Source organism: Penicillium robsamsonii, assembly GCF_028829455.1.
Source record: "Penicillium robsamsonii strain IBT 29466 chromosome Unknown utg000002l_segment0_segment0, whole genome shotgun sequence".
In the NCBI taxonomy this organism is placed as follows: domain Eukaryota; kingdom Fungi; phylum Ascomycota; class Eurotiomycetes; order Eurotiales; family Aspergillaceae; genus Penicillium; species Penicillium robsamsonii.
Genome location: NW_026643220.1, coordinates 2168167 through 2191918, shown reverse-complemented (window position 1 = coordinate 2191918; position 23752 = coordinate 2168167). Strand labels below are relative to the sequence as shown.

Below are 23752 nucleotides of genomic sequence, written 5' to 3'. Positions count from 1 at the left end.
AGCGGATATGATATTGGTGTCTTTTCTTTATGAGACGTCGCAGTCGATGAATTGTGGGGACCCCCGCTCTGGAGCGGCATCGGCCTCTCACACTGTCGCACTATCGGTGTTTCCTGATCCGGATAACCACAACTCCATACCCCCGAGCTTTCGGCTGAAATTCCCTATTGTTTCAATATTTCAACATGTCAGGATTTGCCCTCGTATCAGCGCTTCCCCGCATTTAGGTCCCCGCATTTTCGGGAGCTAGACGCTGGCATCGACTCGTCATGGACGGCCGCACGGTTTTACTAAACCTTTCGGCTATGCCATCGGTAATCCTGCTACGGTTTCTCCGTCGGCTGTCTTGTTATGCCTACATGATAATCCCAATACTATCCACAAGACGGAGCTCAATTATGCCTAGAAATTGGCATTGCTCAGCAGCTCCGTGCGGATCTGTTCCCCAGGATTTCAGTACCATATGTCCGGGGATAAAAAGGGGCTCCCAGCCATTGCCGTGAGGCTTTCTTTGGTCTTCTACCACACAATCTGATTCGATTTAGACCTTTATTATGAGCTCAATTAAGGAACATGTCTCTCATATTTCTAATGGCGAGGAGGGTGACTTGAAAAAGCTCGACACCGCGCACGGCGATGAAGCGATCAAGGTCCTGGCGGTGTATGAGGGTGATCCAACCTGGACTCCAGAGGAGGAGAACCAGCTGCGCAGAAAGATTGACATGAAGCTGCTCCCTGTTCTGTGCATCACCTACGCATTTCTTTACGCCGACAAGGTCCTGCTTGGACAAGCGGTAAGACCATCTCGTCACCTACAATCCTACAGGAACTGATGCACCTTGCAGGCCCTTTTTGGAATCAAAGAGGATTTGCACCTGAACAGCGGAAATCGCTTTTCCATGTCTTCTTCCATCTTCTACCTTGGGTTTATCCTGGGCGCTTATCCAGTCACTGTCCTGGCCCAGAGGTTTCCCATTGAACGCGTTGCTTCATTGGCCATCATAGTTTGGGGAACAACCTTGATTCTCACGCCTGCCTGTACGAACTTCCGGGGATTATACGCGCAAAGATTCTTTCTTGGCTTCACCGAGGCTGGCATCAGTCCAATTTTCATGATGATTGTCGTATGTAACCTTGGCTACTCCCATCAAACGACTGTGGCTCACCGTTCTCTAGGGTGGATGGTACAAAAAGGACGAACAATCTCTGAGAATGGGGTATGTATTTATATCAACATTAGGCGAACTTGACCTCCAGCTGACTCCCTTCTAGTGCCTGGTACTCATGCACAGGCTATGTATCCATTTTCTCGCCTCTTGTCAACTATGCACTTGGGCACCTCGGAGGAGCCTTCGCCCCATGGTTCTATATGTACTTCCTCGCCGGCGGCCTAACTATCATCTGTGGTGTCCTGGTTTACTTCGTCCTACCCCCCGATCCTATCCGAGCCAAGGGCTTCAACGATAGAGAACGCTTCATTGCGGTATCTCGCATGAGAACAAACAACTCTGGAGTCAGAAACACGCATTTCAAAGGTGGTCAAGCCATTGAGCTTCTGACCGATATCAAGTTCTGGTTGATTTTCTTCTACGCTTTGTGCGGTATGTTTGCCAATGCGCCAATTTCGACTTTCCAGGCTATCATTATCGATGGCTTTGGCTTCAACCCACTCAATTCGCTGCTTCTCATGATACCTTCCGGCGTGTATGCCGGCACCATGATGTTGATCACAACATACCTAGCGTACAAATTCCCTGGATGGCGCGCATATCTCGTCATCATGTCCCAACTAGTTACTATGACTGCTGCTCTCATGCTCTGGCTTCTGCCTCGGTCGGAACTTGGTGCACTCCTTTTTGCCTGCTACATTCTCACTACCACCGGTGCTGGATATGCAGTGACGATGGGTCTCTTCCTTGCGAACAACGCTGGCTATACCAAAAGATCTCTCGCCTCCTCAGCATTATATATCGGATACTCCCTTGGTAGGTTATACCCACAAATGTAAAAGTGCTGTCACTGATCTCCACCAGGCAATTTCGCAGGACCCCAGGTCTTCCGACACGAAGACTCACCACATTATAATCTGGGATTCATCGTGGTGGTTATCACCGCAATTATTGCGGGTCTCCTTGTGTTGGTGTACCGCATCCTCTGCTCGTTGGAGAACCGCCGCCGTGACAAGATGGGAACAGTGGAAGGCTTTGAACATGCCTATGAGGATGACTTGACCGATAAGATGGTGAGTAACCCAAGTGCCAATTTGCATTCATTTATTGACAGACCCACAGAATATGCAGTTCCGGTATTCATTGTGAGAGAAGCGACGATAGGCGGATTGGGGGTGGTTTGGGTAACTTGAAGTACAATAGGTAGCTTACTTAGTCTTGATCTCCTGAGCGCAGGAGAATACAATATTTTGTTTATGGTGGATCTACGCAATAACTACTCAAATTACAGTATTATAAATCTTTGTCCTTCATGGTCCTGTCTGCAATCTCTTCTAACTCCCTTTTCCTCACAGTCCAGATATACCTCTCCAATCTGGTAGGCGACGTAGTCAGCAAACCGAAGTAGTATTATACCGCATCCATGCAATATTCCTCAAAATGTAGTCTGAAATTCAGTAGTAGTTTTAAAAGGTCATTGTGATTTAAATGTCATCCCATTCTGGCTCTTTTTTTCATCTGTACTAATGAGCAAAGGGGTAAAAGATATTTCATAAGATTCGATCCCCGACTGTTGCTTGAGCGCATGATCACTCTTATCCAATTAAGTGACTGTACCATGGAAGGAGAAACAATCTTTAAACAAAATAAACGTAGCAAAGTAGGTATATTCAACTTTCGGACTATGTAAAACAAATATAATGACTCAAATCATGGAATAACGACGCGGAATGCATCCTCAAATGATCGTCTATTTTGCTACCCAGCTCATATCATTGCTAGTAGAGGCCTCAGGTCCTGATTTAGCGACCTGCACATACCATCCCAGATCGGCATCCGGTTTCATCTCCCACTCAGTGAATCCGTTGCCAAGGAAGCGGAACGGATTGCCCGAGTTGTAAGCAATGTCATAATGTTCTGAGCGGATCTCGCCTAGGAGGCGGCGGAACAGGATAGCACTCCCTGCGAAAAGATGTGTAACTCGGCCGTCCACGGTTCCTCTCTTGTACCAGCTGCGACAAGAGCCGGACCACACTAATGTCTTGTGGATTTCGTCTTGATATTTGCCGAATGCGTGCACGGACGAGGCCTTTGGAACCATGTATTTGATGTCTTCTGTGGCGATCTTCTTGATCATTTTGACAAAGTAGTCGCCCGTCCAATTCAAAGCCTCGACGAGGGACCCGTGACCACAGAGACAGTTGGGGCCGGCCATTGTGAAATAGTTGGGGAAGTCATCGGTTCCCACTGATAGGTAAGAGGTGGGCTCATCCTTCCATTTCTGAGCGAGGTTGACTCCATTCTGGCCGACAAGAGGATATTGAGGGCATTTAGAGACGTCAAAACCGGTCGCACAAACCACTGAGATGCTATGTTAGGAATTGCTCAAAATGTCCGCGAAGGGATAAAGGATAAACTTACAAACATCACACTCAAACTCTTGCCCATCAGCAGTGACAATACCCTTCTCGGTGATCTTGGTAATGGGGCTCGAGGTCAGACTGCAATTTGGCTTCGAGAATGACTCTAGGTAGCCGGGGCCTGGGGTCACGCGACGGCAACCGATCTCCCACTTGGGGATAAGTTGTTCGCACAGCACAGGGTCATGGTTCAGCTTCTCAGCCATCTGAGCTGATGCTAGTGCTACGGTAGTTTCGTTGGGCTCTCCTTTCATGAACTATATGACGTTTAATGTCAGCTTGAGCTAGACAGTGCAGTTGAAGGATGTGATCTTACTAAACGGAATGCCTTGTTAGTACGGTGAATAATTCCTTTGCGGTATTCCCGATGTTGAACAGGGTCACGAAAGCTCTCTTTTTCTTCTTCGAGGAACTCTGGGTTGGTATCTTCGGTTTCGCGCCCAAGATGCTTTGACGGGGGGACACGGTAATAGACCCAAGCTGGACCACGAATAAAGTTGCGGACAGTGGTACCGGGCAGTTTAGTCATTTGAGGTACGATCTGGATGCCAGATGATCCATTGCCAATGACAGCTATGCGCTTGTTGGAGTAATCGAAGTCATGGTCCCATCGCGCAGAGTGCGTAACATGGCCTTTGAAATCCGACAGTCCGGTAATCTTTGGCCAGGCAGGGCTCCTATCGAGATGTTAATCCAGCTTCTCAGGTTCACATGAGACCAGTGGAGTACGTACACCAAGTTACCTTGGCCTGAGATCAGAATGTCACAGAACTCATCACGCTCGACTCCATCGTGCTTCACAGTAAGCTTCCATTTTCCTGAATCTTCCTGCCAGTAGGCACCGACAACCTGAGTTTCTAACTTTATATCACGATCAAGGTTCCACTTCTTCACTGTCGATTTGATGTATTCTTGAATGGCTGGACCGCTGGAATAGAAGCGGGGCCAGTCTGGATTAGGGTCAAATGGGAAGGCCTGAGTATGTCAGCAGAAAATCCATATGAGGAGCGGTTGGCGTAGACTTACATAGATATGAGATGGCACATCACATTGCACACCGGGGTAAGTATTGACGAGCCAAGTTCCTCCGATATCACTTCGGCCTTCGAAAATGGTGTGATCAACAAAGTCCTGAAGTTCAGGGTAGGCATGTTGGAATTTGTGCGCAAGCACAAGCCCAGAAAAGCCGGCACCGATAGTTATAATACGTAATTTGCGAGGGTTTAGGGCGTATTGGTCATTGAATGGAACTGTGTGTTCCTTGAGCCGGTCGCTGGTTGTGGATTTTGGACCATCGGTAGGTTTGCCGTTGATATGGTCAGCGAAATGCGAACGCAAGGTCTCTGGAAGATCCTTCGCGTCTTTGGTAGTGAAAGCCGCAGGGACCTTTCCATCCGCCACGGGTGACGTTGGTAGGTCTGGGGTCACAATTGATGGTGCCATTGTCGTGGGAAAATAGTCTCAATGGAAGATGAAGAGGGGGTAGAAGTCCCAGTTGAACTTTTGATAACTCGACACTTCGCAAGTCAAGTAAGGTGATCGGCGGATTGGACTTCTTGATACATTTCGATGTCGAAAGTCCCCAACTTTATACTGGAACAGGAATGCGGGAGACAAGTGCCGCTATGCCTCCATATTTGCCTGCCTGGCCAAGAGGAGAACGTTCTGTGCCGACAGAGCAACCCATTCTGCCCCACCTCGCGCCGTGACTTTACTGAAGCAAATTGCGTGCCGAAGGGTTCAATCGTATGCGCAGCCAACGCCAAGGCTGGGGTAGCCGAGATGTCCTGGTGGAAAGGGGCTAGCGCAGCACGTGGCTCCGGCAATCCCCTTTTGGAAACACCGACATCGCCTGTCTCTTGTCGTTGTCTCGGTTGTGGGGGATAATCTGCTGAACCCGAGGTCTGTTCCGACTGATTATTCAAATTACAAATTGGTAGCCGTGTGGTTTTGCTCAAACCAGAATTGGCCGTGCGGCACTAACCGGCCTACAACGCTCGGTCATATGAAAAAGGACAATTCGAAGCAAGATACCGGTCAGTGACTAATTGGGTACACAAACAGCTCAAAGCTCAGCTATGGATTGGGACATCCCCTCGAGTGCTGAGTGCCACTCCATTCGATCTCGGGAGGCTCCCCGCAGCCTACATTCCCACTAGCGATGACCACGTGGCACAGAACCACAACAACTTCTCTTTCAGCGATCCTCAAATAACATTGACGAATGATGCAGATGAGACCAGCTGCTATCACCACATTTCGCGGCCGCGATGATGACTGAGTCACAGTGGGTGCAATCTGCTCCCGGAAGGGAAAAGCGCAAACGCGCTGGCCTCGCGTGTGTCTCATGCCACTCTAAGAAGGTTAGATGCCTCTAAACATCCGTCTATGGGTTTTTCTACGTACTCATGAGCCGCTACAGATTAAATGTGATCTCCAAGCTAAGATAGTTGAAGCCCAAAGCAGTTGCAGCAACTGCACGTCAACAGGGAGAGTCTGTAGGTTGGTGTCTCCTCCCATGAGATGATAAAAAGCGTCAGCAAAGCTAACAGCCTACAGCCCTCGGCCATCTAAGCGTGAAAAGGGTCGGCTGCCTCCTGATACTGAACAATCACCGGCGTCTCCCCGTGCCGCCGATCCTCGTGGCGACGACCGGGTCGAGATTGCATCCTCACACTTCAGCGTAGCGCAAACCAAGATTAGCATTGACTCTGGTGATGTGTACATGAATGTGGACCAAGATGCTTCACCTCATAATCTAGCTCAGCCAAGCTTCCTCGACTTCGATTCAGGGTTCCTTTCACATGCAAAGCGGATGACTTTCAACACAACTCAAGCTGCTCGAGTACCTGAGCAAACTAGGTCCAAAAAGGCACAAGTTAGCAGCACCCCGTCGGTGGTGGATGCTTGGTCGTCCGGCTGGGTTCCATCATCCCATGAGCAGTCACATAAAACCCAAAAGGAATTTGTATTACGCCCAGCTTGTGATCAAGCAAAGAGCAGGACTAGTACACCCACACACGATGCTGTAGAATCATCGACGGGATCTGAGAAGAACGAGCCGAGTAGCCCTGTCAGTCTACAGCCGCATCTACGCCAAAGCTTTACGGAAACATACTTTGAATACTGCTATACCTGGTGTCCAATACTCGATAAATCGACTTTGTCAAGGGAACTCGCAGAATCACCATTATTGGATAACGCAATTGCGATTTTGGGGAGTCACGTTTGTCCGCCCCTGATACCACACGCAGGGCCGTCAACTTATTACGATCGCGCTCGGCGACTTTTCTATGATGAAGAGGAGGAAGGCCTGGTCGTCACCCTAAAAGCTATCTCCCTCTTTTACTGGTGGGCACCCAAACCACCTTCGGTAATACACAGACACTCATCCTGGTGGTGGACTTCTATTGTCATTAAACTGGCTCAACAAGCTGGCATTCATCTCGAGTCCGTTACCGATGTGTCTAGACATGGAATCCAGCCATATATTTTGCGACGAATATGGTGGACTGCTTTCGTGAGTACAATAAGTTGCTTTACTATTTTATTGAAACTAACATTGTTGTCAGGCTCGAGAGCGTTTGACCGCGATCTGCCAGGGTAAGCCGTGTCTCATAGACCCCGAGGACTGTAATATACCACCACCATCTGTGCAAGATTTCCCGGATCTGGAAGATAAGAACAAAGCCGAAGTATTTGTGTATTGGGTTCGGCTATGCACTATTATTGGGCGCATCGCCAAGAGACTGTCACGCTCAGCAAAATCACCGTCGACCACTAAAGACTTCCCTGCGGATTTGGGGAAAGAACTCATTGATTGGGTTCGATCACTTCCGCTCCATTTGCAACTTCACATTGGGTCTCGCCATACACCGAACTTCAACCGTGATGTACACCAGCTGCATCTACCTTATCTCGCCGTAATAATAGTGCTTCATCTGACGAGATCGTCACAATCCCTGCCGCAGGCTTTGCCACCCGCCACGGTCGCCGGCTCCTGTATTGCCCGCATTCTCAAAGATCTCTTGGTGAGGAGTGAGATCAGATCTTTGCAGCCGATTACTTGTTGGTACGTTGGCATGGGATTTATGGCTCTTTTGCAAGCATCCAGGAGCGAAAGCCTCAAGGACGGCGCCACTGCGGATCTAGATATTCTGGTCCTCTCCATCAAAGAGTTGAAAAAGATGTGGGCAACTGCCGGGCTTTTTGACCAGACCTTTGACCGGCTTCGATCAAATGACAAGTGCCTGGGTTCGGAGGACTTTCCCAACCGTCACTTGGGAAATGAACAGTCGGCTCGAGCTCTCAACTCGGAGGAAGTAGTTTTGCACAGTGACATAGACTGGATGGATTACTTCCCTTTTGTCTCCAGTCAGACGAGCGTCGTCGCCGGGAAGCTTCTGGTCCAACAAAAGAAAGACGTGGGTTTCATTTTCTGGGATGGCTTGGGTGACATGGGCTCCGACACAATTCCCAATTATCAGGACTTTATGGAAGGACTTGAGAGCTGGGCTGATCCCAATGCCTTCCTGTAATGTATCTTGGGGGTAATTGCAAGTGTCTACCTCATGTTATGCTAAAGTAACAGCATCGGCTACGCCTTTTTGGATTGCCATTTGACTAGTCAGTTACATAGTCATTCTATCCATCAGTCAGAACCAAGCCTTGATTTCACTACATAAATAATCCTCCACGAAATGCCGAATCGGCTCACTCAACCCTATGTCTTCATTGCTATTTGCTCCCATCTGTGATGTCTGCCTCATTTTGGGTAGCCGAAACTCCCTGATGGGGCCATATTCGGGTTTCAGATACATCCAAGTACAACAGATGAAATGGCTGTAACGTCAATTATTGGGTCGTCGTATGACTCAATACTATAATACCAACTCCGAGAGCCGGGGCCATCGGTAATTCCGGCATTTGACCAAGGAATTGAGAAGAATATAAACCATTAGGCTTGGCGCGATGATTCATAGTATACAACTGACATCAGACCTAAGATAACGACGCATCAACCAACCAATTTAGCAGTGCGGTGATTTCATTCATCAAAGCCTGCCACAGGATGTGTGACTTCTCAAAATATGGTATTCCCAGCGAGGAGTGGCTACGTGTGGAAGCTACTTTGCCAGCCCCGCAAGAGCAGAGCCTTGCTGAGCTGAAGCTAGCCGCCAACGATGGCAGAGAACTCGTGGCGCGAAAGACGATGGCAGAGTTTTCAACCCACATTTCCACGCAGGATCACTTAATTCCTGGTCGCGATGGCTACAACTTGGAGGGGAGAAGTTATCGTCCAACGTCGGCATCTCCCACCGAGCTGCTGCCCATATACATGCACTTTCATGGGGGTGGCTTTATGTTCGGTACTTTGAGTTCGGAAGATGCCATATGTTCTCGGCTTGCTGTCAACGCACAGGTTGTTGTTGTCAATGTCAACTACCGCCATACCCCTGACTATACGTATCCAACCGCTTGGAACGATGCCGAAGACGCCTTTCTTTGGGTCTGTGGGAACATGACTCTATTGAATGGTGATCCAAACAGAATCGTGATCGGTGGAATATCGGCTGGCGCGTGGCTCGCCGCTTCCTTGACGCAGGCAGCATCAAGCTCAAAGCTTCCGGTCTCGCCAACGTCGGCCATCTGCGGCCAGGTGCTGATGATTCCTGCTCTGGTATACACTAAGTGCTATGATTCTCAATTGCGTCAAATAAGAGATCCTAGTGTCTCGTCATATTCTCAGAATGAGAACGCGCCAATCCTGAGCATGCGCAGGAAGCAGCTGTTTAATGGTCTTTTAAAAGTGGAAAATCCGGATCCGACTGACAAACGGCTGAATCCTGGGCTTTTGTCTTCGGAAGATGCGAAGAAGCTGCCCCCAACGACACTTGGGATTGCGGGCTATGACCCCTTAAGAGATGAAGGGCTGCTATACGGCAAACTCTTGGCCGAAAATGGGTAAGCAAATACTGCATCAGGCTTCATCTCTATCTTTCACTAACACAATCTCAAAGTATACCAACCAATGTCAATGTCTTCAAAGGGGTACCCCATGGATTCCGACGGTTCGGTGAGAGACTGTCGGTCTGCAAGCAATGGGATCAGATCATGGAAGATGGAATTCGATGGGCTTTAGCGAAGCCTTCTACCTCAGGAGACTTTATCATTAAGGAACATTAAGTCGCAGTTTTGGAAAACCGATATATCAGTAGCATCGGAATGTTAATTTATATATATTTGTGCATTTCAAATAGCTGCTTTCATCGGGACTCTCATAGTCGCCTTTGTCAGGCTTTTCAAGTGCTATTTGTGTCATCAACGAACTAGTTGGATTATGAAAGCACCATGACACACCTGTGGGCGATTTCGTGTTGGAAGAGGGGAAAGATGCGACTTTTACACGCTAGTAGAACTATTTCGGATGGTGTGGGTGTTGAGCATCCTTGACTCATAAATTTCTAGGCTCCACGTATCTCTTTCCACAGCAACTGCGTATCATCCCATAAGAGCAATTGCCTCCAACCTCCACATCAAATCTTCCCTTGCTTTTCCCGTTGCCCCCGTTCCCCACAAATGAGCGCGGGGTATAGATCTGGACCGATGCCGGACCGTGTCTTCGGCCATGTCGGTTATCCTAATCTGGAAGGCCGGGTTAGTCTTTCGGGATATGTTCCGAGAATATCGCATCTTCTCCGTTTCATCCACTGGCATTTTAAAATCCAAGCCGGATATCCGGCAAGTATTCCCCTCCAACGTCTATGTAAAATGTTATTTATGATCAGAACGCCATTTTTATAGAAAGGATTCTTCCCTAAAAGTCCAGAGTAATATAGACACTAGCGGAAACCCAGTCAATACCTCAAGGTCCTTACGACACAAGATTGTACCCCGCCATCGTCTATTCTTTGAGCCATGTCACCACCTTCAGCAATTATGGAGCCCCTGGCTTCTGTTGTGAAGCCCCTGGGTCTCCAAAATGGCTTTAGCAATAAGACCACCTCCGCTCATCAGCATTGCCTCAATCCCGAGTATACCATTGTTGAACAGCCCATCGGCACCAGGCGGCCACTTCGCGTCGTCTGCCTTGGCGCAGGGTACTCGGGCCTTATGATGGGTATTGTCTTCAATGAACGCATGAAGGATGCCAATGCAGAATTTGTTATTTATGAGCGGAATGCTGATTTGGGAGGGACTTGGTATGAGAACCGGTAAGTTGGATAGGTTCTAGAGTACATCTATGGTCTCATTAGCTAATGAATTGATTACAGATACCCGGGATGTCAGTGTGATATCCCAGCGCATAATTATGCTTACAGCTTTGCTGCCAACCCGGCGTGGCCAAATTATTATGCAACATCAGAGCAGATTCATTCTTACATGAAAGATGTGGCCAAGCAATACGAAGTTGAGAAATATATCCGTCTTCAACATTCAATCGAATCTGCCATTTGGAATGAAGAAAAGGGAAAGTGGGATCTCCAGATCAGGAATGGTTCTACCCTTATCCGGGATGAATGTGATGTCTTCATCAATGCCAGCGGTGTGTTGAAGTAAGCAATCCCTTCGTAGTTGTTTCTCGTATAGGTGCTAACAATATGGCATTGCAGCAATTGGAAGTGGCCCTCTATTGAGGGACTAGACAGTTTCAAGGGAAAACTCATGCACTCAGCACACTGGGATCCCAGTTACGACTTCACTGGGAAACGCGTTGCCTGTATCGGAATCGGATCGTCAGGCATTCAGATTGTCCCCAAGCTTGCCAATGGTATGTTTATAGGTCTAGTCCATCAAGTCCATTAACAACTAACTTTGGTAGTCGTCGGAAATATGGATTGTTACGTACGAAGCCAAACGTGGATCAGTCCAGCTCCTGGAATCAACGAGCCGACAGCGAATGATCCAGAAATGGACAAGGATTATAATTTCGCAGAAAGCACGCTAGAGCTATTCAAGGATCCTAAAGTCCTTCGTGACTACCGCGCTGCCATTATGAATCGACGAGCAGAGAACTTCAATCGCGTGATTGCCGACTGTGATCTTCAACAACAAGCCCAAGATATGTTCAGGAAGTCCATGACCGACCGTTTGGGCAACAGTGAGAAGGGAAAGCGCGCAGCTGAACTTCTTGTACCCTCCTTCCCGGTTGGATGCCGTCGCCAAACACCCGGGCCTGGTTTCTTGGAAGCTATTGTTCAGGACAATATTGAGCTGAGATGGGACGATGTCTCAAAAATTACCGAGCGAGGAATTCTTACGCGAAGCGGCGTTGAGTTGGAGTACGACATTATTGTCTGCGCAACAGGCTTTGACACTTCATTCAAGCCTTCATTCCCACTTGTAGGCCGAAACGGAGTCAACATGGCGGAGAAGTGGGAAAAGGACGTCCCAAAGGCGTACATGGGCATGTGCGTGCCAGAATTTCCAAACTACTTTTGTATGTCTCTCTTCCTTCCACTATACTTTCTTTTTACTGACATGCTTAGGCTTCGTGGGACCTAACTCACCGCTGGCCAATGGGTCACTGATCCTTGGAATCCAGGCAACAGCCGCCTACATCTACAAATGGATGGAAAAGATGCAAACAGAGGGTATTCGCAGCTTCGAGATTGAGGATGACGTCAACGAGGAGTACAATCAGCACATCCAGAAATACCTTGAACGTACGGTGTGGACTCGAGATTGTCGCAGTTGGTACAAGCGTGGTACCATCGATGGCCCAGTTATCGCCATCTACGGCGGATCGATCTTCCACCTCTTGGAGGCTATGAAGAACCCGCGCTGGGAGGACTTCAAAATGGATCGGACGCCCGAGGCCAAGATCAACCGGTTCTCGTACCTAGGTAATGGAACTACTCTGAGAGAAGCCAAGGGAGGTGATATCGGTGCTACACAGACTCTGGACTTTGATGAGTTCTGGAACCTATTCAACCTCCCGCAGGTTCATGATTAGAAGGTGTTTGGGGAAAGGTGTATATATAAATGCAATTTCTTTGTCCTTTTTCAATCGCAAAATCTCCAAGTTCATAGATTGGTCTTTCGTATAGTACCGAGTAGAGAATCCTATTTTTTTCCTATCTACCTAGCATCATCGACTGTATTGGCTATATCTAGATCTTCACAGACTACCTGTATTCCGGTCATGTCCCACGTATATGGGATTTCGACTGCTATTTGACCTTGTTGATTTGTTTTTTATTTTTAGTGTTAGTATAGTACTGTGGAGGGCCTAGTATTGTATCAAAGAAGAAGGAATAGAGCAGCCACGAATGTTGTATATATTTCGAGCATTCATCATACAGAAATATATATATGGTAGAGGATCAAGTACTTAGCCTCAAAACTTGCGGAGAATCTTCCTCGTCTCAACTCAAGTCCTGTAATTAACCAAGTAGACACAGCGGATAATCTTGTTATTGCAGTAGCAAGTACTCCGTGCACCTATGAAAACTCACTAAGGTTGAATATTCACGCAAACAAAGTTATTCTCCGTAGTCACCTGCAACTACGGCGGAATTAAGTCCGGCCTGTCTCTCCGAGTCAACCTCTTACATAACATCCCGCAGTTATATCCACCTACCTAGGTGGTTTAGAACCTTAAAAAAGTCCACTAAAGTCGATTAAGAAGTCGACCCACTGCTTACAGTTGTCTTCTCGCTATGCTTAACTACAATAGGCTTAATTGCACCATCTCCGCACTGTCGGAACTATCGTTGTGCTATGCAGTCAATAACCGATGAGGAGAAAAATTCGTTATTTGCCGACGCATGGGGGCCAATGTAGGTAGAAACGACAGGCTCCCTAAGAGAAATGCATAATATGGATATTGAAATTATACGATTAAAGGTAATAAGGTACGTACTAGAAGTTAGATATGGGTCGTAGGTAACACTCAGGGCGGTTTTAGATCACGGCAGTCAACAAAGGTTTCCTCGGGTGTTCTATGGTGACGTGCATACCCGCGAGAGCTCAGGGTAAGCGATGAAGCCAGAATTAATTCTAGGCTGTTTATACTGGATCTGACAGCATAAGAATAATGCGGGAGCCGGCATCCTCTCGACAACAAATGCCGAACTGCCGACCCACCCCCGCGAGAAACAGTGCATATGTTGGGGCCCCGGACTTCGCATCTCGGCAACATGCCAAATTCCAGTACCCATACAACATACTGACAGATTTGCGTCAAAGTTGACACTTTGACCTTATATCATACAACCTAGTTAGTATGCCAAGCTTGTCAATCACCGATACGGACATATCTCAATTGCCGCTATATATCGTACGCTCTTGAAAACGTAGTATATATAATTGATGAATTTACCTCCTATCATGCCTCACTGAAGAAGCTCAGAGCGGTTTTGCATCACCAGTAACCGTTGGACGCCTCGTTCAACCACAATAGATCGCCATGAAGTTCCTAACGGGATTGGCGCTGTTATCCCTCATTCCTTCTTCGTTTGCTGTCCCCACAGCTAGCAATCCTCCAAGCAAGGACTTAGGTCAGGAAGAACAGCCCTTGATCAAGCTCAAGCCGCAACGAACTTCCTCACGAGAGCTTGTGAATCTCGATGGCCTGTGGAAATTCACCCTTGCTTCCGGTGCTAACGACACTACCCAACCCTGGACCGCGCCATTTCCCAGAGGTGCTCTCGAATGTCCAGTCCCCGCGTCTTACAACGATATTTTCGTCGATCGCGAGATCCGCGACCATGTCGGATGGGTGTACTACCAGCGCGATGTTTTCGTCCCAAAAGGCTGGTCTAAGGAGCAGTATTTCGTTCGAGCCGAGTCTGCTACCCATCACGGTCGTATCTATGTGAACGACCGTCTCCTCGCCGAGCATGTCGGTGGTTACACACCTTTCGAAGCCAATATCACCGAGTTTGTCACTGCGGGGGAGAAGTTCCGCCTGACAATTGGTGTCAACAATGAGCTTACCCATGAGACCATCCCACCAGGCAAGATTACGGTGGCTGAGGCCACCGGAAAGAGAGTCCAGACCTACAATCATGACTTTTACAACTATGCTGGTCTTGCTCGCTCGATTTGGCTGTATTCTGTACCTCGTGAACATATCCAGGACATCACTGTTGTGACAGACGTCGAAGGTGAAACTGGATTCATCAACTACAGCGTCAAGGTGGCCAACAATGGGACTGGAAAGGTCAAAGTCTCTGTTGTTGACGAGGATGGAGCCGTTGTTGGAACTGCCTCTGGGGCTGAGGGTACCGTCAAGATCAAGTCTGTCAAGTTGTGGCAACCAGGTGCTGCCTATCTTTACCAATTGGAAGCCAGCATTGTGGATTCCCGCGATAAGGTAGTGGACACCTACAGCCTAGCCACGGGCGTGCGCACTGTCAAGGTTAGCGGGTCGAAGTTCCTCATCAACGGCAAGCCCTTCTACTTTACCGGATTCGGAAGACACGAAGACACCGCAGTGCGCGGTAAAGGACATGACCAAGCATATATGGTTCACGATTTTCAACTGATGAACTGGATTGGCGCAAACTCTTTCCGAACCTCGCACTACCCCTACGCCGAAGAGGTCATGGACTTTGCAGACCGCCACGGAATTGTGGTAATCGACGAAACACCCGCCGTGGGATTGAACATTGCTTTGCTGGGTGTGTCCGGAGGTGCAGCCCCAAAAACCTGGGCTCCTGATGGTATCAACAAGAACACCCAGACAGCCCACAAGCAGGCGATCCGCGAACTAATCAGCCGCGACAAGAACCACGCTAGTGTTGTCATGTGGTCTATTGCCAACGAACCAGCCTCGAACGAAGACGGTGCGCGTGAATACTTTGAGCCATTGGCCAAGTTGACTCGCGAGCTTGACCCAACTCGTCCTATCACATTCGCCAATGTCGGCCTCGCAACATACAAGACGGATTTGATCTCGGACTTGTTCGATGTCAGTTGCCTCAACCGGTATTTCGGGTGGTATTCCGAGACCGGAGAGCTTGGCGAAGCAGAGGCTGCCCTTGAAGAGGAACTGCGTGGCTGGGAAAAGAAATTCAATCGCCCGATTATCATGACTGAGTACGGCGCTGATACCATTGCCGGTCTCCACTCTACCCTAGGTTTGCCGTGGAGCGAGGAGTTCCAGACTGATATGCTTGACATGTATCACCGGGTCTTCGACCGTCTTGAGTCCATGGCAGGTGAGCATGTTTGGAACTTTGCTGACTTCCAGACGTCTCTCGGTACCAGGAGGGTGGATGGTAATAAGAAGGGTGTGTTTACCAGGGACCGCCAGCCGAAGATGGCTGCACATGGTTTGAAGGCGAGATGGACCAATCTCACCACCAGTGGGTAAACTCGGCAAAGTCATGTTGCCGAAGGGATCTGTTCAGATTAGGTAAATAGGACCATCTGCGATTATAAATTTCGATCAGTGTCAACTAAAGTTTACTCGGTTTGCCTCTTTCGTCTTTTCCTTTCATCCATTTAGACATATGTAGGTTATATGGACAGGGTACCAGGCAAGGCATATCAATACCGGTTCTAGTCAGATTACGTCGAAACATCATTGAAATGAGCAAAATAGCTGGGTATCATATTCACAGATCTGCAGCAGGATAGAAATTCCCGTGTCAAGATGGTTGTTCGTGTGACAAGGATAGTCACCAACACCCCTAGGCGACTAGATCCCTAAACGTACATGCGTATTCTAGTTACACTCATGCCGTCTTTTCCACGGCATACTCCTGGGGCTGAGACACTGAATGCGCTCGCTTATCGTTGCCACCTTCCGTCCGCCCAATGCCGACCATTTGTAGCACCTCTCTCCAGAAGCCAGTAGGCGGGTCGAGGAAGCTATCCTCGTATGCATCGATTAAGGGTCGTTCCCAGACCAGATCGGCTTCATGGGGCTTCACGAACTTGGTTTTCTTGACGACTTTCCAGATGATGAAGAGAGGAGGAATGACGATTTGCATGGTGTAGTTTGACCAGAAGGTGGACACCGACCAAGGCTTGTATGCGGGGTAACCGTAGACAATAGTCACGACGATCATCCAAACGCATGCAATGTATGCGCAGTAGGGTTGGAGTCGTCCGAAATAGGAGAAGGATCTGCGGTCAATGCCCTGGGCTTTGCAAGCACGGTGGAAAAATATATACGTCAGGCTCATGACGATATAATTGATGAGACCTGAGTTACGCTGTCAGCATTGTAATCACTGTTGGGGTCGGGGAAAATCAATTCTCTTACCTCCGGCAGTGATGAGGTTGGCGAACCACGTGAGGACGATGGATGAGCTACTGGAGCACTGCAAGAAGGAAAGGATAGGGAAGATCATCACCACTGCGAAGCAATAGATGGGTACACCGTTGCGTGTGGTGTGAGTGAGAACCCTTGGGGCTCTTCCTTCGAGTGCTAAGCCGTATAGGGTACGGATAGCGCAGTAGGTATAGGTATTACCAGCAGAGAAAATCGAAGTCAGCAAGAGGCTAAAAAAGTAAGGTCAGTATTTGGTTCATCAAAGATGGTTCTTTTTGATGGCACTGACGCATTGATTATGGAAGGGAAAATTGAAATTCCCATGTTTCGCATGCCAATAACATATGGCGATGCCGAAGCAGAACCAGAAGAGCCGCCCGTCACAACCGCCTTGAGCTGCGGGTCATTAGCAGCACAAACGATACCCACGGCCAAGGCGCCGCCGATAAAGAAGATACCGAATCGAATGTAGACTGTCTTGAATGCATTCTTGATATATATTCTGGGACGCTTTGCTTCAGCTGCAACCATGGAGATGTACTCCGGACCGACGACGGCGAAGCAAGCCGACCAAAGAGATCCGAGGAAGCCTTCGAAGCGACCGAGGGCACCGGTGTCCAGATACTCCATGAACGAGCCGGGGTTGTTCCAGTGGCGGAATCCATAGGCATCATGGTTCGGGTTTCCACCGACCATAGTAATGAAGGTGAAGAAAAACAAGGAGAAGATCAGAATGACCTTTCCACCGGACAGCCAGAATTCGGCTTCACCATAGGCCTTGACGGCCAGGATGTTGAGGAAACTATGCAAGCATTAGTATTTAGATAAAACTTCACACATACACAAATGGTCGACAATCATGTATCAAGAAAAGTGAAATGACCCTGCCAAACAGGGAGACTGGACGGGAGAGTTTCTCACCCATAAACCAAGATAACACCAATACAGACGCCTGCGACTGGACCAGGTTCAGTAAGCGCCGGGGTCCAGTAAGACAATACGAGGGTGAAAGCCGATACCTCGAAAGGAATCAAAAGGGCCTCATAGAAGCTAAAAGGAATGTTAGCACAGATAGCCGGTAGGATTTCGGCTCAGCCGAAAAGAGAACCGACAAAAAGTTCCAGCCGACCATGAACCCCAGGGCGTCGTCAACCCATTTTCCGGCCAAGCGAATGAAACCACCACTGACAGGGAACGCAGTGGTCATTTCAGCGATGCAGTTGTTCACCATGGCCAAAAAGATACATTGAACGGTAAAGGCAAGAAACAAGCTGCCAGGACCTCCATGGTAAAGACCCGAGCCGATGCTCACGAACAGGGCCGTTCCGATAGAGCCCCCGATGGCAATCAGCTGGATCTGACGGTTTCCAAGATGACGTTGCAGGTTGTCGGCGTTTTCCGCCATCACACCTTCTTGTACATCACGCGGGCCGCCTTCGCTCTTGAGACCGAGTGTTTCCAACACAGTGCCGGTCGTCTCTTTTCCCTTGTCGCCTAGGATAGCCATGTTGTTTTCATTCCTGTCTGTGGGGTTTAGTTGGTGATATAGTGCGGAGAAGGCGCGGGCGAAAGAAACCGGATGGGGCTTTCGCTGTTCGTCCAGATTGCGAGGTATGGGTTCTGCAAAGGTTGGAGTGGATCGGCGGCGATCCGGGGGCGGGTGGATCTGCTACAGAGAATTGGGATGTCGGGGTATATCGCAAGGGTCTGGGATTCGCGTGGGCAGTCTTGTTGCTTTGGCTGTTGTAGTTACAATGGCAAGGGCAAATTTCGGAGATGTCGGGTCTCTAGGATAGGATTCCCCGTCCAATACGGAGCTTAGAGAGACTTGGAGGATTTCTGAACAGAAGGACAGCTTGAGGAGAAGTAAAAAGAAAGATGTAGTCAGAAGCAGATGCCAACGTATAATATAGGATTCGGGGCCGAAACATGGGAGTTCAGGAGGAAACTTAAAAGAGCAGAGTTCGATAAAAAAGATTAGCGAAATAAACCCATGTAAGCCCATGTAAGCCCTGGACAGCCATTAAAGCCATACATCGTAATACGAAAGCCATACCGCAGCATAATGACGCAGTTACGTTGGATATTTGGTTACGCTGATTGGCTTGGAGTACATCTGGCCCCCGCACGGGCTGTGACCTGACCCGCATCCGGACAGCCAGGCGTGGATCCTCCGGTTTTATCTCCAAAGACATCGCCATCGTTGGATTATACTACCTAAACGATCCTAGGACGCGATGCCCTAATTCAGTTATTATCGATTCGGAGTGTCCGAGTCTCGTGCACGTTCCCCTTTAGCCAAGGGTATTATCAGTTCCAATGTCTCAACCTGATTTTACAAAGTTGCCTTAAACTATACTACTCGATGTATAATCCCTATAGTCTTGGCATTCTTTGGATAAATGCCCTTATCGCGTGGCCTCGCTCGCCCTTTCCAACTTCGAACCTTCAGGGGCAAAACTTTCAGGAACGGGCCGAATCATGCATATTACGTAACCTTTCAAGATAGGAGTTCATGATAAGCAGTGAATCTCAGTCCTCGAGAGCTGATATTCAATCTGTCTTGTTAAACACACTCTAAAAAACGTAATAACTATAAGATCTAATCGGCAGAATTTGCAGGTCGCACTAACTAGGTGCGTGCAGATGCCAAGACACAGTTCGGCCACATACGATTGGTCAACCATTTTCTTCCGTGCGTCCCCATGTATTAGTGACAATTCTACTTGTCACATCATGGCTTCATTATTATGTGTTTCAAGCATACTTGAAAAACCTATGCGACTTCCAGTTTTTAGAGCGCTGTTGGCCTCACTATCTTAAAGGCAGTCCTCGACAGACTCCCATTTGGGGCCTTCTCTGAGCTAGACTTTTTCCTTGAGGCTTCGACCAACATGGCCATCCTCACCATGACAGTCCTCAGTTTGGGAACCATTCAGATCTGCAAAAGAAGATATCGCATGTTTCCTCATATCAAGTAGTGGAAATTTATTTCTCCTTAGTTTAGCACACGTGGGTCTCTTCCACGCTCTCTTTTCTTGCTATCATGTTGGAGAAAGAACATGCAAGGTTACTGAAACCCTCACCGAGTGAGAAAATGTAGTATACCTTTTCATCGTTTTGTCACCGCTTTGTCAGAGTTCTGTTGCAAAACGTCGGTCAAACAGTTTCGGGACTATATCACCTTCCTATGCTTTAGGCAGACTGGTCGAACAATCATCCCGGGGAACAGGTAAACGGTGCAAAGACCTTTGTGATACTGGCGGCTATTGTTAGTCCATCGTAGGGTGGTGGCTTCAGCTGAGTTTGACTATATTCCCGGCCACATAGGAAAATCTAAGATGTTTAGTGCGTCTATCAAACAGAAAGATTACCAGGATGATCACCTGGTTTTTGATGGTCGGTCATGATTAACTAATTGAATTTTAATGCCGGTGTCTAGCAAAAAGGTGGTAGAGGAAACAGTGCGAGTAAGTGCCAGATTCCACATGGAAGAAAGGCGCTTTCACAAATTAAGCCTTTTACCGCTTTTTCTGCCGTCCTTTAAAACTGAAGATATCTCAAGAAATAGCACCAAAATAAAGTATCTGAGAAGACCGCTGAAAAGACCACGGAAAAACATCACAAGGCCGAATAAGCGATCAACCATTCTTGTAATCTATATCAACGTACTCCGTAGTTCCACGCTAATCAGACAAAAAATGGGGACTAATTTACATATCACGTGGTCTTTCGATTTCCGGGGTTGCTTTGAAATCGCTTCGCCACAAGGGGCTGACCCCCGGAACATGTAATCACGTGATCACAGTCCATGAGTCAACTCCGAGGTCGGGAATAGGGAAAAGTTTGCTCAGTGAACTCACCAATGTCTCCGTGTTCAATGTTATTGAAGCGCGTGGCTCGGCCTCCGGCCGCCATGATGTGCAGATCGGTTAGTCCAACTTCGCCTAATGAGCAGGCAATGCATTCTGACTTCCCCAGGTTCGGCCTCGGTGGACTCCGTCCTTCGGTGTCCCAAGCAGGACAATCCACCATCCCTTGCGATCGGTCCAGAATTCACTCACTCGCTCGCTGAGCACGACAGCCTCCAATCAGCTCGAAGGCTTCCCCTCCCAGGTCGAGAATGCTACCTCAATTCCTTTCTCCGAGACTCTCTCCGAGAAGCGGACTCCGCAAACCTTAACGGAGAAGATTGTACAACGCTATGCCGTCGGTCTCCCCGAAGGAAAGCTCGTTCGGAGCGGTGACTATATCAGTCTTGCCCCTGGGTACTGCATGACTCACGATAACTCGTGGCCCGTCGCCCTCAAGTTCATGTCTATGGGGGCTAAGAAGGTCAAAGACCCAAAGCAAATTGTCATGACCCTGGACCACGACGTTCAAAACACTAGCGCGGCGAACCTTAAGAAATATGAGCAGATCGAGACTTTTGCTAAACAGCAAGGTATCGACTTCTATCCTGCGGGCCGGGGTATTGGGCACCAGATTATGGTCGAAGAAGGATACGCGTGGCCGGGTAGCATGGCAGTAGCCTCAGACAGCCACAGTAACCATTACGGTGGAGTTGGTTGCCTTGGAACTGCTGTTGTTCGGACCGATGCTGCTAGTATTTGGGCAACCTCGCGGACATGGTGGCAGATTCCTCCTGTTGCACGGGTAACGTTCACCGGAACGCTACCAGTCGGTGTGACAGGTAAGGATGTGATTGTCGCATTGTGTGGTCTGTTCAACAGTGATGTGCTCAACCATGCAATTGAGTTCACCGGCTCTGAAGAGACTATGTCAAGCCTTCTTGTGGATAGTCGCCTCACGATTGCGAATATGACGACTGAATGGGGCGCGCTCACGGGTCTCTTCCCTATTGACAACACTCTGAAGCGCTGGCTGCGATACAAGGCTACCGAGGCAGCGATGTCTGACGACCGCACAACCCGGGAGCGTATCACACACGAAAGGATTGACGAGCTGTACGCCAACCCCCTTACAGCGGACCCCGATGCTCAGTACGCCAAGCAGCTCTACCTCAATCTCTCTACTCTCTCGCCTTACGTCTCAGGTCCCAACTCAGTTAAGGTCGCAACACCACTTAACGAGCTCGTCCAACAGGACATCAAAGTCAACCGCGCATATATCGTCTCTTGCACCAACTCGCGTGCTTCTGACCTCGCGGCAGCCGCTAAGGTCTTCAAAGATGCCGCCAAGGCCAACCCCGACACAACTCCCAAGATTGCCGACGGTGTCAAACTCTATATTGCGGCTGCTTCCGCGCCCGAACAAGAGGCCGCCGAGTCCACCGGCGACTGGCAGGCTCTCCTCGATGCTGGTGCCCAGCCACTTCCTGCTGGATGCGGACCTTGCATTGGCCTCGGAACAGGTCTTCTAGAACCCGGCGAGGTTGGCATCAGTGCCAGCAACCGTAACTTCAAGGGTCGCATGGGCTCCAGAGACGCCCTCGCATACCTCGCAAGTCCCGAAGTCGTGGCTGCCAGCGCTCTCAGCGGCGTTATCACTGGGCCCGGCTCCTACCAGGTGCCAGAGGGCTGGTCTGGTGTGGAACACGGATTCGGCACTGGTCTCGAACCTACCACTGAGACCGAGCTCAGCACCCTACTCCAACAGATGGAATCTCTGATCGATCGGGTTGAGTCCGCCGGCACCGAGGATAAGCCTGCCACCGAGATTCTGCCAGGATTCCCCGAACGCATCAGCGGCGAGATCGTTTTCCTCGATGCCGACAACCTCGACACTGATAGCATCTACCCCGGTAAATTGACCTACCAAGACAACGTCTCCAAGGAGGATATGGCCACCGCTTGCATGCAGAACTATGATCCCGAGTTCAAGAGCATCGCCAAGCCAAGTGATATCCTCGTCGCCGGCTTCAACTTCGGTTGCGGATCCTCAAGAGAACAGGCAGCCACTGCTATTCTGGCGAAGGAGATTCCTCTCGTCGTTGCTGGCAGCTTCGGAAACATTTTCTCCCGAAACAGTATCAACAATGCTCTGATGGGCCTTGAAGTTCCCCGACTTGTTGAGCGTCTGCGTGCCACCTTCGCTCAGCCCGCCTCTGGTGATGTCGCTGGCCGCCAGCCGACGCGCCGCACAGGCTGGACTTTGACCTGGGATGTGAAGCGTAGCATCGTTGAAGTTAAGGAGGGTGAGTCGGGAGAGACCTGGACTGAGCAGGTCGGCGAGCTCCCGGCGAATGTACAGGAAATCATCGCGGAAGGCGGTCTCGAGGCGTGGGTCAAGGGCAAAGTTGCGGAGTCCGGGTGAGGACGCAATAGCCAGGCCAGCTGAATGTCGGTGGAACACACCGGTTCAGAGAACATGCTAATTTGTTCACGCTCCAGGTAACTACCGCCATACTTTTGGCTGTTGTATGTTTTTGATATTTACTTCCTGTACTATTTTTTCTATCATTAGCAGGTACCATAGAGAAGGCTGCTGACTCTTACAAGGGCGCGTCTTTAAAAAGAATAAGAATATACTAGCACACTTTCAACCAAGATGATTTTTATCTTCTCGCTCGTTATGTGCCTACATCATGATGTACGGACAGGTCAAGGTGTGTTGGGCGCTTGACACGATTACTACAAACAGCAGCTCATCACAGTAATGGCTGAATACTCTACCTCTGTACTCAGCCATACTAAACGCTAGACTACCGAGCTCTAGCACCATGGATGAACTGGATGATTCTCTTTGCTAGAACAAATTGGGACTGTCTAGAAACCGTCGAATTATATTGGAGTTTCATCGCAACCGCGGTCTAGCAAAGTGGCTACAAATACAGACTCATGAAAATATATGAACATCTCCCAAGTTGAACAAATGGCTTTTATCTCCGGCGGCTTACTTTCTGTACGTGAACGTTTCTGGCACCTTATTTTGACTTATAATAGCGCTTTCTTTCGATTATAATATATGCCTGC

General features: G+C 48.9%; 8 protein-coding genes across 8 annotated transcripts; 6 read left to right on the top strand and 2 right to left on the bottom strand.

The window, feature by feature from the left end:
• Positions 1-554: 554 nt before the first annotated feature.
• On the top strand, positions 555-2318 carry N7447_004084 (Major facilitator superfamily domain general substrate transporter; the record flags this gene model as incomplete). The annotated part of the gene is made up of 6 exons (XM_057228359.1): positions 555-794; positions 846-1124; positions 1177-1217; positions 1273-1985; positions 2034-2242; positions 2301-2318. 6 exons carry the CDS (start codon positions 555-557, stop codon positions 2316-2318), a joined length of 1500 nt encoding a protein of 499 aa, XP_057087700.1.
• A 601-nt stretch (positions 2319-2919) lies between these two features.
• On the bottom strand, positions 2920-5032 carry N7447_004083 (flavin-containing monooxygenase; the record flags this gene model as incomplete). The annotated part of the gene is made up of 5 exons (XM_057228358.1): positions 2920-3530; positions 3591-3846; positions 3906-4266; positions 4323-4564; positions 4616-5032. 5 exons carry the CDS (start codon positions 5030-5032, stop codon positions 2920-2922), a joined length of 1887 nt encoding a protein of 628 aa, XP_057087699.1.
• An 830-nt stretch (positions 5033-5862) lies between these two features.
• Positions 5863-8127, top strand: N7447_004082 (fungal specific transcription factor domain-containing protein; the record flags this gene model as incomplete). The annotated part of the gene is made up of 4 exons (XM_057228357.1): positions 5863-5952; positions 6040-6091; positions 6142-7109; positions 7162-8127. 4 exons carry the CDS (start codon positions 5863-5865, stop codon positions 8125-8127), a joined length of 2076 nt encoding a protein of 691 aa, XP_057087698.1.
• Positions 8128-8660: 533 nt separating this feature from the next.
• On the top strand, positions 8661-9775 carry N7447_004081 (alpha/beta hydrolase; the record flags this gene model as incomplete). The annotated part of the gene is made up of 2 exons (XM_057228356.1): positions 8661-9553; positions 9610-9775. 2 exons carry the CDS (start codon positions 8661-8663, stop codon positions 9773-9775), a joined length of 1059 nt encoding a protein of 352 aa, XP_057087697.1.
• A 732-nt stretch (positions 9776-10507) lies between these two features.
• On the top strand, positions 10508-12545 carry N7447_004080 (flavin-containing monooxygenase; the record flags this gene model as incomplete). The annotated part of the gene is made up of 5 exons (XM_057228355.1): positions 10508-10803; positions 10864-11145; positions 11203-11360; positions 11412-12029; positions 12079-12545. 5 exons carry the CDS (start codon positions 10508-10510, stop codon positions 12543-12545), a joined length of 1821 nt encoding a protein of 606 aa, XP_057087696.1.
• Positions 12546-14000: 1455 nt separating this feature from the next.
• On the top strand, positions 14001-15911 carry N7447_004079 (uncharacterized protein; the record flags this gene model as incomplete). Its single annotated transcript, XM_057228354.1, has 1 exon — positions 14001-15911. One exon carries the CDS (start codon positions 14001-14003, stop codon positions 15909-15911), a length of 1911 nt encoding a protein of 636 aa, XP_057087695.1.
• Positions 15912-16275: 364 nt separating this feature from the next.
• N7447_004078 (Amino acid/polyamine transporter I) lies at positions 16276-18324 on the bottom strand (the record flags this gene model as incomplete). Its single annotated transcript, XM_057228353.1, has 5 exons — positions 16276-16748; positions 16809-17047; positions 17107-17619; positions 17739-17867; positions 17930-18324. 5 exons carry the CDS (start codon positions 18322-18324, stop codon positions 16276-16278), a joined length of 1749 nt encoding a protein of 582 aa, XP_057087694.1.
• A 2358-nt stretch (positions 18325-20682) lies between these two features.
• On the top strand, positions 20683-23093 carry lysF (homoaconitase LysF; the record flags this gene model as incomplete). Its single annotated transcript, XM_057228352.1, has 2 exons — positions 20683-20748; positions 20799-23093. 2 exons carry the CDS (start codon positions 20683-20685, stop codon positions 23091-23093), a joined length of 2361 nt encoding a protein of 786 aa, XP_057087693.1.
• Positions 23094-23752: the final 659 nt, after the last annotated feature.